General features: G+C 54.3%; 1 protein-coding gene across 2 annotated transcripts in view; it reads right to left on the bottom strand.

The window, feature by feature from the left end:
• Positions 1-11893, bottom strand: part of SDK2 (sidekick cell adhesion molecule 2) — a 309774-nt gene extending 297881 nt beyond the window's left edge. For both annotated transcript variants that reach the window (XM_064270812.1, XM_064270813.1), the window contains exon 1: positions 11101-11893. In XM_064270812.1, coding sequence (XP_064126882.1) covers positions 11101-11164 — 64 coding nt within the window. In that variant the 5' untranslated portion in view covers positions 11165-11893. The remainder of the gene's footprint in view (positions 1-11100) is intronic.
• Between the last annotated feature and the right edge of the window lie 480 nt (positions 11894-12373).

Below are 12373 nucleotides of genomic sequence, written 5' to 3'. Positions count from 1 at the left end.
TTGACAGATACCCCAGAGGGCTGTGAAGCCTTGGGGCGGATAGCATCAGTTGGATTTAAAACATCCTTTGTGTGTTAAAATAGAATTCAGCTGTATCATGGACTAGAATGCAAAATTTCATATATTTAAAGAAAAAAATACAAAAAAGAAAAAGATCAAGTGGACAGTGGGCACTTCTGGCAGCCGGGCCAAATCCACAGGACACGTGTCTGCCCTCCTTGGTCATTAGAGTCCATCGTGGAAGAGTCTGAAAACGCTGTAGTTATGCCCCCACCTTTTCCCCATGAGGACACAGAGTCCCACACAGGCTCAAAGGTATGGCCCAAAGTGACCAGTGGGAATCTCAGCTAAGACCCCTCAGGCTGGTACAGCTTCGCAAGCCTGTTACTTCCTCTCTGGCTTCACTGTTAACCCCTACAGCACCCTTAGCAAGTTCCTTACAGCCCCTTCTTTAAAGGGTTAAGTTCATTAATTGGGGACAATCATAATTTATATCTACTATCTCAGTCCTTGCTGATGAAGGGTAATTGTCTAAACTCAAGGAGTTTATAATTAAAGAAATCAGTCACACACACATGAAAAGATAATTCAGAATCAACAAGGCCAAAGTGCCAAATGAGACATCTAGACCATTGCCAATCTAGGAGACTGGAAAACATTTGGGAGGATGAGCTCCAGCTGGTGGTCAGGGCAGGCTCCATGGTGGACCTTGGGGGTAGATGGGATCTGGGACAGTGGAGAGGAGAGCAAGGGGTGCAGATGAGGAGGTAGGGTGCTAATGGGTTCCTGGGGAAGAAAAGGCACTAATGGGTTCCTGGGGCAGTGAAGGTCATCTGAGCGCGGTTGGCGAGGGTTGGTGAGATTGCAGCGGCACACAGGACCAGATTGTGGGGAGTCTGGTCTTGATACCACAGTAGTGGAAAAGCCTCCAGAGGTCCGTGAGCAGAGGGTGATGCGAAAGTCTCGCACCCAGGTCCTATGGCTAAGACCCTGTGCGGCAAGAGAAGGCTCCAACCTATGACTAAGACCCTGTGGGGCAAGAGAGGCTCCAAGTTCCCTTACAGAGAGGAGAGGCCTCTCCAGGCTGCAGCCCCATCCTACCTCTGCTCCCACCCAAGACGGGGAGAAGCCTGTGGTCAAATGGGACAGCTCCCAGATCCCTTGGACCTGTTGGCCCAAAGCAGCATGGCGAGCAGTTCCTGAATGTGGCTATCTTGACCAGACCAAAAAGCACTAGCCAGGGAAGGAGCTAACCTGCATTCCCTGTCTCTTTCTTACAAGTCGAGTGACCTTAGCAAGTTACTTAATCTTTCTCAACATTGACTCTAAAATAATAACATTAACACTTTGTGGCCTACCTCCTTTACAGGGTGGAAGTGACGAGCAAATGAGATGTCTGTGAAAGCTACCTACAGAAATGTAAGGTTTTATGAAACGGTCCAGTAAAAATATTAACCTTAAAGGCCTATATAGCTGACAACAATTTAATGTGACTTCCCTGTAGCACATGTGTATTTTAAGCTAGAGACAGTGAACGCCTTAACTAAAAACACAAATCCCGCACTGCAGAAGTTTAGATGACAGTGGCAGGTCTGTGAAAGACAAAGGGAACAGAGGCATTTGGGGCCAGGGCACCTATCAAATTGCAGGCCGAAACCTAACCTTTCTTCCCCAGCACCAAAATGAGGATCATAATGATGACAATGACCAACATTTATTCAGAGTTTACTATACGCTGAGCATCATCCTAAGAGCTTAGCATATCTCATTAAACCCCACCACAACCCAACGAGTTAAGCACTACTCATAACTTACTATCACTATTCCCATTTTACAGATGAGGAAACTGAGGCCCAGGTAGGCTGTGTAACTCGTTCAAAGTCATCCAAGAGGTAAATGATAGAGGGAGGATTTAAACTCATGGAGTCTTCCATGTTTCATGCTCCTTAGAGCCTGTACTGTCCCACTTGGGCCCTCAGGTGGCACATTCCGCATTGATTTTCATAGTTCAAAGTAGAGAATGGGGACTCTGTACTGATTGGGGTTTAACTCACATTAAGTGGAGACAACCCAAGTATCCAGGTGCCAAGCTTATTTCTGACCATTGCTCAGATTCTGAGCAGCCCAACTGCCTCACCCATTTGCACCTTTGCCAAGGCACCCAGGGGGATGTTTCCGGAGTCCTGGCTCTAGTAGGACCTTGAGAGTCCCCTGCATCTACCCCCAGAAACTGAGTTCCCTGAATGGCTGCATTACGGCTAATAATGCTTCCTTCCCTTAGGATTATCACATCATCAAAATTTCATCACCCCTTTGGGTCGCTAATAGCTTCCTCTGTGGTATCAAACTTTAATTGCCTTTCCTCCCCTTCTCTGCCACCCACCAGTGGCTCAGTCCCTGTCAGGCCAATTATGAATCAAGTGACCTTAAGAAGACTTCCCAAACAGCTCTGGGACATCCCAGCCCCAGGGAGGGAACAGAGGAGAGAGGAAGAGGGAGGGAGGGGTTTCCCTCCTCCTCTCTCATATTCCTCCAACCCAGGGCCCAAGGAGACACAACTGGGGTAAAGGCAAGAGCTAGAGGGATTGGGAGGAGGAGGAGAAGTTCCATGGGCTATTTCCAAACTCTAGAAGCTCTAGTCTGTCCTGTGGGGTCATTACGAGTCAGAATCAACTCAACAAGAATTTTTTTTTTTTTTTTGGTTTAGTACTTTCCCAGACCAGCCCTGGTCTTCTGACAGCGTAACTGTTTGGGCATCTCACGAGCAAAGGTTGTCTGTCTTAGAGAGGACACGAATGAAGGACACCATGGAGGCAAAGGGCAGCCTAGGGCAGTTAAAAGAGGACAGGCATTGGGATCACAGAGCCCTGAGTTCAAATCAGGGTCCTTCTCGTTTGAAGTCCTGCTGAGAATTTGTATTTCTAACGAGTTGCTTGCTGAAAATCTGCATTTCCATCCCAGATATACTGAATCTCCATTTTAACAAGATCCCCAGGTGATTCTTAGGTATAACATACCTGGAACTTGTTAGAAATGCAAATTCTTAGCAGAGGTTCAATCCTGAATGAATTATCAGTTTGAAGCTCTGATGCCTTGACTTCCTGTCTGCTGGACCCTTGGTGGCACAGTGTTTAAGAACCTGGCTGCTAATCTAAAGGCTGGTAGTTCAAATCCACCAGCCATTCCTTGGAGACCCTATGTGGCAGTAGTACCCTGTCCTATAGGGTTGCTATGAGTCGGAATTGACTCAATGACAACAGGTTTCTTTTTTTTTTTTTGTAACCTCCTAGCTATGGGGCCTTGGGCAGTTAATCTCACTGAGTCTCAAGTTTACCCACATGTTGGTCTCAGGGAGGACTGAAGCAAGTCACGGTTGTAACGTACCTAGCAGTCTGGGACAGATAGGACTGTGCACCAAATGTGCGTTCAATCCCCTCCGTTTATCCACCATATGAGGAGAAAAGCCAAAAGGTTCTAATCTGGGGAAAAGGCAAAACAAGTGGGGCAAGAAGGTGATGCGGGTGAGGTATAGGATAAAGATACTGGGGAAGAACATCAGAAAACTGACTGCATCCCAAGCCTCATCTTAAGGCCCCTTGGAGGTGCAGACGCAGAAGTACGAACAGAGCTAAGTTAGTTTATTAAGTGTTTATGATATGTGAGGCTCCATACTGAGTGCTTTACTTGTATCATTCGTTTACTCCTCCCAAGGCTCTTACCCTTGTTTTACAGCCAAGGAAATGGAGGTTGAGAATATTAAGCAGCTTAACCCAAAGTGACACAGATAATAAGAGCCAGAGGCAGAACTTGAACCCAGGTCGGCCCGATCCCAAGGCACTGACCACCCTATGTACAAGTTTTCGACAACTTAAGAAAAAGAAGAAAAGAAAGAAAACAGGGAAATAATAGCACAAGCTGGCTATCCTGAGTGCTGCAAACAGTTAAGCACTTGGCTACTAAGCCAAAGGTCCGTGGTTCCAGTCTCCCTGGAGGCACGTTGGAAGAAAGCCCTAGCGATCTACCTTTAAATCAGCTGTTGAAAACCCTATGGAGTATAGCCCTACTCTGACACACATGGGGTCACCAGGACACGGGCTCCACCAGAGGGCAACTGTTTTTTGTTTTTCCCTAGGGGCGTTGGAAACTCAGGGGCTGAACGATTTTAGGAACGGGCCTTGCCTTGTGTGAAGTAATTCCTTGTCTGAAACAGACTTTAAAGACCACATGTCATCTATGGTTAGAATGGACCCTAGACATTATTACCAGTGCGTGTGGAGACATAACTAGTGCGTGGGGAAATCTGGTTCTCTTTTTCCCATATTTCCCAGCTCTCTTGCCATTGGGCAGGACCATGTGATCTGTTCTGGCCAATGGGCTGCAAGGGGAAGTGATATGGACTCAAACATTTAATTGTTGATGCAAGATCCTCCTCTCTTCCCCCGCAGCATTGATCAAGGACCTTATGTATTTCAAACAATGCATCCATGCGTGGATAGGCGTCACCCTCAAGCCTCCTTGCTCCTCCTCCATGTCCCAGAGATGGGGTCCAGCTGGCAGGTGCCATCAGGACCAAAGCCCAGGTCTGCTAGAGGCCATTGCACCTGTTGGGCTCGAATCAGGAGGAGCTGGGAAAGGCAGAGGGGGCTGTCTGAGCAGGGCTTCTACCTCAGTGCCAAGCACCATTCCATTCTGTGCCAGCATAGGCTGGACCCTGGGGGGCACAGCTCCCCTTCTGGGGGCACTTGGCTGCTCAGTGCAATGGGGGCTCCATGTCAGGAGTGTAAGTTACATGAAAAGGGGGCTAAAGGTGTCTCTCAGCATAGAATCTGCCTGTGCGAGTGGGTGAGTGGCCAGAGAGGATGCTGGAGAAGTAGGCAGGTGGTACACCACAGAGATAAGTGTTTGCTCATTTGTTCATTCATTCATTCACCAAATATGTGTTGGGCTCCATCCATGTACCAGACTGCCCTGGTGACTGGAAACACAGCAGTGAATACAATCAGACTCTCACGAGAGAGAGACCAATAACAAACAAACAAGTAAATATATGTCCAACGGAGCTGAGTGTCACGGAGAAAGCAAAGCAAGGTGAGGGGTGGGTAACCTTCGTAAGTGGCACGTTACAGGGTGCTTACCCCGTTGCCAAACCCATTGCCGCTGAGTTGATTCTGACTCATAGCGACCCTACAGGACAGAGCAGAAGTGCCCCATAGAGTTTCCAAGGAGCAGCTGGTGGATTTGAACTGCCGACTTATTGGTTACCAGCCATAACGCTTAGCCACTACGCCACCAGGGTTTCCATAGGGTGCTTAGGCATGGATAAGGGGCACTAGAGGAAAGTCCCGGAGGAAACAGGAGTGGGCCTTGCGGACATCTGGGAGGTGTGGGCGTGGCTGCAGGTCCCAGGCAAGAGTTCCGGTGAGCTAGTGGTCAGCTAGTGCAGCTGGACCAGAGTGAGTGAGGGGGAAGGGGATAGCGTGAGGTCAGAGGAGGCTTGCGTGTGGGTAGGGGAGGGAGTGTGGATCATGTAGGTTCTCGTAGGCCTTGCGGCCCACACATTGTAAGCGTTTAACATTTATGAAGAGCATTTTTAAAGTGATTCAGATCACTTTATTTAATCATCTAAAAGATAGATATTGCTATTTTAAGTCTATTTCCTTATTTCACAGATGAGAGAACTGAAGCTCGGGTCAGTGTCACTCAGTGGTGGAGGCAGAATTTGGTGATGTCGGAACCCAGGCTGGGAGCCACTTCACCATGCTGGCACCTCCAGTATCTGAAAAAGGGCCTCCCAAAGCTAGTCCAGCTCAGCCAAGGGCTTTCCGGTCAGGACACGTGGGGCAGGGGGCTGATGGACAAACTCTCCAGCCCCTCCCTTCCCCCAGGACCTGAGCCGCCTGCCCTGCCTTCCCTGGCCCTGCCTTCTGCCCAGCCTGTGGACAGCAGAGGGTGGGAATCCGGGACAGGCTACCAGGATGCCTCAGCAATAGGGCTTGTTTTCCTTTCCATTAGAGGCTGTGGGGCCGCTGCCGACAGTTGCCGCTGGCCGGTTTGTTGCTACTGGCATCCTAAGGCCCCAAATTACGATGACTAATTCCCACCAAGTTAGGCAGCTCCAGGGCAGTCTGTGGCAACATGCTCCAGGGGAGCGGCGGCTGGAAACCCCACAGGCAGCCCAGTAACACTCACCCTCAATCCCCAGTCTCCTGACCCCTCAAAGGGCCAGGAGGGGTGAGGCGGGGGTGGGGAGTCCATCCAACTAGTGAAACCCTTCCACTACAGCCAAATCCTAGGCTAACCAGCCCCAAAGAGGCCAATTTCTTTATCAACATAAGGCATAACCATCTAACAACTGCCTTGTCTTGTGAGGTAGTGAGTCCTCTGTCACCAGAGGTATGCGAGCAGAGACCAGATGGCCACTTGTCCTGGGTTTGTGGGCAGAGGACACCACTAGATGACTTTCCATGTTTCTTTCAGGCCCTAGCCCTCAGGACAGAGCCAGTCCATTCTCCCTTGACCTTTAGCTTACAGCCCCGCCGCATGCTGTGGTACAAAGTCAAATGCATACCAATGTGCAGTTTAACACATCATTTTAAAGTCGGCTGTTCGGGGCACTGTTTAAACAGAGGGCTGCTGTAAGCATTTGGCCTCTTTCCCAGCCTCCCTTCCCTGATGGAATAGGTTCCTGGCCCCTACTCCGGCCTTTCAGTAGAGGACACAGCGGAGAGGCGGTCGATAAATATTTGCCGAACCAACGCATGGAAGAGAGGGAATCTGAGGCAGGTGTGGGGGCTGCCAGCAAGATTCTGCCTCCGGGTGTGTGTAGTGGTGGGGGGTCCTTGACTCTGTTCATCCCAGGCAAGGGGGATTCTTCTGTAGCCAACAGAAGCAGCAAACTGTCGCTCATTTAACTATGGCCGGAAAATTCCAGGCTCCCAAGCTGAAGCCAAGGGGTGCATGGCAGAGGGAGAGAGGAGTGGAGGAAAGAGGGCCACCCCTCCAACCCTGGGAGAAGGGAATGTGGGGAGCAGGGCCACCTCCGGTCCCACTCCTGGGGGGGCTCTCAACACACGAGAGCTGATCCCCAGGCAAGCACTGACAGCCTCGTGGTAATTAGCAAGAAGCCCTGATCAATAAGTTATTTTTTGCTGTCAGTAATTAATAATTACAGCTTAGCCACACCATGTAATTAAACTTTCATCCAGTTCCCTCGAGTGCTGTTTGGCTTTTATTGTGATTATGCCCAGCACTAAACTTTCTCCCTTCGGGGCCCTTCCAGAGCATCCTCCAGAGCTGGGCTTTCCAATGATCCTCTTCCAGGGTTTTCCCCGATTCCTCCTTCGCACTTCAGCTCAGACTCCCTTTTGTTCCGCCCCCAGGCACAGTTCTCTCGAAGGAACTTTCTGGACCAGCTGGCTGGGCTGCTACTGCCCTAGCCTCTTGGCTTCCTTGCCAGGATGCCCACCAGCCATCATGAAGCTCAAAGCACATGAAAAGTCCCGAGCGGCACTTGTGACGATGCAGACTTGCAGACTCAGTTTCCGATCGGTCTCTGGGAGAGGAGCCTGACAATCTGCTTTGCTATCAGGCTTCCCGGGAGGGGGATGGACGCCTCGTTATCGGAGACACGGTGATGTAGCCATGTCAGGAGTGAGAAAAAGGAATTCAAGGCTTTTCTGAGGCGTGTCAGGGGATCACTCTCCAAGGCTCCTTGGTTTACAGTGTTAATTAAATCAATAACGATAACAAGGATTCTCATTTGTTAAGCAGAATCCGTTAGTGGTGAAAATGGTTAATGTTGCTAACAAAAAGGCTGGAGGCGTGAGTCCACCCAGAGGCACCTCGGAAGAAAGGCCTGGCAAGGTACTTCCAAAACATCAGCCATTGAAAACCCTATGCAGCACAGGTCTACTCTGAGACACATGGGTCACCATGAATCAGCATCAACTGAACAGCAACTGGTACTGGTTTATGTGCCAGGCACTCTGGGGGGTGACCTCTGCACAGATGACCTGGAATCCTCATATCAACCCTACAAGGCAGGAGCTACTCTTCCCAAAGTACAGATGAGGGAACCGAGGGTCCTAGTGGTGAAGAGATTTGCTGAAGGCAGACTACTCGGTAGCAAAGTAGCAAGGCCAGGTCACAAGAGCCTTTTCTGTCTGCTGCCAAGGCCAATTCTCCTTCTAACGACATCGCTTGGTTTTGGAAATGAATGTGAATTGTATGACATCAGGTTGTGAGGTAAATGCTCAAATGCTGGCTTTCTGCGAAGTTGCCCAGGGCCAACACCTGAAAAAAACTAGGCTAAGTGTCCAAATAAAATCCAGCGTGGGCCAATGTGAGATTTGCCTTAAGAGAGGAACAGCTGCTGGCCCTTCTGTGCCACAGCTAAAGAATGGGAACAGAGGACTCCGAAGTGACAAACACTAGCAGAGGCAGACCCACTTCATCCACCCCCAAAGGGTTAACTGCATGACCTCAGACACCAAGAAGAAACTCTGCCTGTCAGAAGCAGGTAAGAAAGGACCCCCATGCCTAGACCCCCCTGCCCCACCCAAATCCAGCATTGCCTGCTAGCCTGGGCTGAGACTCTGAATTCCCACAGTCCTCTGCAAGGAGGTTTGCCGCCCCAGAGACAAATGGAAGGAGAGTGCCTGATGAAAACACTCTAGGAGCCAGAGAACACAAACGGAGCAGCAGGGGACCTGGGCAGCCGACACTCCAAAAGGCAGGAAATAAGACAAGCCAGAGAGGAGTGAATCAACCAGAGACCTTCCCTGCTTCTGGCATGGGGAGAAGCTTGCTTGGGGACAGGAGGCAGCCTGGCTTTCACTTCAGCAGAACATATGGACAGAATACTAGCCTCAGGTAGATCGGCCAGGTGTACAGGTGGAACATGGATAAGACTTGATGACCCTAAAGGAAGGACCTACAGGTGACCTGGGGACTTCATGAGGGTCCCAGATGGGCAACAACAGTGAGCCACCTGCCCAGGGAAATCATGCCATTGCCCAGTCTCTGCAGTAATTAAATTAGAAGGGTCCAGACAGAGGCTGACACCCCACAGAGTCCTCTCTGTCTCCTGGTAACCCAGCAGGCATCTCAGAGCAAATGAGGGGGTAGAACCTGGGCCAGACTACAACCTATCCAGCTGGTGTCAGGGGCCAGGGAAGCTGACTCCAGCTGTGCAGAGGCTCCAGGTTCCCGGGAGAGCGGCTTAGACCCCAGTGTTGATATCACGGCAGCCCCAGGCCTGTGCCACTCCATTATCCAGAGCCTGCACAGGCATGATATGATGTTTGCTGAGTGACTAAATGATCGTAACCAGGTAGGGGTGGGGATGGAAATATCCAGCCACTGGGTGAAACTGCTTAAGATCTGAACGTGGAAGGACTTGAGGCTCTGGTGGAATCAGTGGGTGACAATATGTAGGGACAAACAGCACCTCTTGATCCGTCTTGATCTGGGGGGGTGGGCCTGAAGAACACTCTGGGTTCTGGGCCACCCACTAGGAAAGACAATGTGACCCAGGCGAGGATATGGGTCACTTGGACCCAGTCATGATTCTGCCCCCAGATCACAAACGGCCTCGGGAAAGTCAGTTAAGGGCACTAAGCCTCGGTGTTCCTATCTCTAAAATGGCTACTAGGACTAGACGACCTCAGAGATCGCTTCCTGCTCAAAGATTTTATGATGACCATAAAAATAATAATAGTTTTTATTACCTTACATTTATAGGACCCGTTACAAAATTTCCAGGCGCTTTTCCATAAATTGCCTCGTAAAACCCTTCCCTCAACCCTGTGAGTGAGAAGATGATTATTTTCATCTCTTTGATCTTGGCTCTCTGGACTGCCTGACGCTGGGCTCGCTGGGGTCCCTTCCTTCCCCACTTCCTTCCCGTGGCTTGGCGACCCCAGAGGAGGGGTGGGGCCGTTTCGGGGTTGCAGCCCCCGCAGTCCAGCGCCCCCAGTGGGTCCTGGCCACCTCCCAGAACCTGGAAGCTGCAAGGCCAAGCCCCGCGAGCCCCGAAGCTGGAACCCAGACTTCGTCTCCCTCCGCCCCCAGCAGGCGCCGCTGGACACCGCTCGCGCCACAGTCTGGATTTGCAAACCCCAAAGGCAAGGAAGCGCCGGTGCAGCCGCCCTCGCCCTCTGGGACCTGCCGGGGGGTGGAGGTGGGGGTGGGGGTGGGGGTGGCTGGGAGGGGACTTCTGGGATTCCGCGCTCTCGGGGCAGCGCAGATCACGCCTCCTCGTCCATCCCGGTACCCCCCACCCTAAACCCATCAGTCCTTTTTCTCCCCTGCGAGGCTGTCCAGGCAGCTACAGGTCAGAGTGGCGGCTGCAGACACAGCTGAGCCGCCAGTGGAGGCTGGAGGCAGGGGCGGGACGCAGCGTGTGTCTAGGGGGCTGGGGGGCAAGGGCCTCAGCCCCTCCCTGTGCACTCCTCCTTCGACCGTGATCATGGGCTGCGCCGCTCCCGGGTCCGCGCCGCCGAGCACCTCCAGCCTTCACGACCGGCCATCCGGCCAGGCGCGGGCTCCAGTACGCGGCCAAACCGGTCAACTGCCCTGCCCAGGCGACCTAGCAGGCACCCGGCGCCCGCCTGGAGCTCCCACCCGCCCCATTCCCCCGCCCCGGGTCGGCGAGCGCCTGCCCCGGCTTGTCCCTGCCCTTCCCCGCGGGCACCGAGTGGCGCGGTAGCCGGAGCCAGGAGCTCGGTCTGGGGGTGCGCGGTGGAGCGGGGGCGCAGAATGGCGCGCCCCCACCGCGCCGGCCCGAGGGCACCAACAGCGGTCCGGGGGGCAGCACCCCCTCTCATCTTAGCCTCTTCTCAGCCTACCCCGGTGACGCCTCCCAGCACTCATCCCCACCTCCCCCACTCGAAAACCACAAGTCTCAGGGAGACTGTCCCACATCCAAAAGGGTGCCCCCAAAACTCCGGGGGGTGGGGTCCTGAAACTCCCTAGAGAGGGCTCTGCCTGGGCTAAGCACAGTGTCCCGAGGCCATTGCGAGGCCAGCGGATTCTTGCTGTCTCTCTCCCGTCCACTCTCAAAGCCTCCTCCCCAGCCCCACGTGGGGGTGGCCCTCCTACCTTGGGCTCCGGCCGCGCGGATCCGTTGCAGGGTCAGCAGAGCCCAGATCAGCAGCCTCCACATGGTGGTCAGCTCGGGGGAGAGGCCTCTGGGGTCCCTTTCCCCTGTTTTATAATCCTGGTGGGGTCCGGCACACCACGGCTTCGTCCCCGGGAGACCGTCTACGCGGCTCTGGGTCCCTAGCGCTGTAAGTCCGAGAGGGGCAGTGCTGGCTACCCCAACCCTTCCTCCTCCTCTTCTTGTCCAAATCCGAGCCAGCGGCACGCCCAGAAGACGAGGGGCGACCAAGGATAAAGAGGCAAAGCCGCCCTCGCGGACTCGGGTCGCCTCCCGCCCTCAGCACCCCAACATCGACTTCTCACAGCAGGAGGGCCTCTGCGCTCCAGCCGGGTCGCCGGCCGAACACTGGAATACACCGAAAACTTCAGGAAACTTCCTCCGCGGCCACGTTGCCGCCCCCCGCCCCCTCCGCCCCTTGGTTGGCTTCTCTGGCGGACGCAGTCACCGCTGTTCCAGGCGTCCGGTCCCCGGGGCCCGGCCCGCGCTGAGCGCAACTGCAGACGCGAATGCTGGGGGTCTCTCAGGGGCTCCGGCTTCGGGGGGCGCAGTGAGCATAGCGGTCCGTTTCTTCCCGGAGCCGAAGTTTTCTTCTCTCTAACTTTGCAGGCGGCATCTGGCGAGGCCGAGCCACCCCTCTCGGCTCCGCCGCCCTCGCGCGGAATCTGGAGTCTGTCCGTCCCCCGGCGGCCACAGGGGTCGGAGAGCCTTCGGCTCGGCGCCCAGCGGGCTAGCAAACTTTGCGGGTCCCGCGGCCCCGCGCGCGGCCCCGAGTTCCCATGTCCGCGCCAGCCGCGGGGCGGCGGGGATGGTGGCTGGGCTCGGCGCCCCCGGCGGCCGCGGAGCCTCGGCGCGGAGCCTCCTGTTGGCCGGAGGATGGAGCCGGGCAGCCGTGCCCTCCCTCGCGCCCTGGCGGGAGCTCTTGGCGAGCCGCGCGGAGAGCCCAGCAGGCAGTCCCGGCTCCGGGGCGCGGCGCCTCCGCGGACGCCCAGCGCTAGCCGCCCACCCGGGCCGGAGGAGCAGCGGCCGCTATGCCCGCCCAGCGGCTCGGCCGCGCCGCTCACTCGGCCACCGCCGCCGCTCGCCGAGCCCGCCGCCCTAAGCTTCCCGGGTTCGGCGTCCAGAGAGCCGCTCCTGCCTGTGCCGAGCGGGAGCTGCGGGGGCAGCGTGAGCCGGGGACGAGCGCGGCGGAGGCGGAGACGCGGAGAGGGGGGC

This window comes from Loxodonta africana, chromosome 18, assembly GCF_030014295.1.
Source record: "Loxodonta africana isolate mLoxAfr1 chromosome 18, mLoxAfr1.hap2, whole genome shotgun sequence".
Taxonomy (NCBI): Eukaryota; Metazoa; Chordata; class Mammalia; order Proboscidea; family Elephantidae; genus Loxodonta; species Loxodonta africana.
This window is presented reverse-complemented; position numbering and strand designations above follow the sequence as displayed.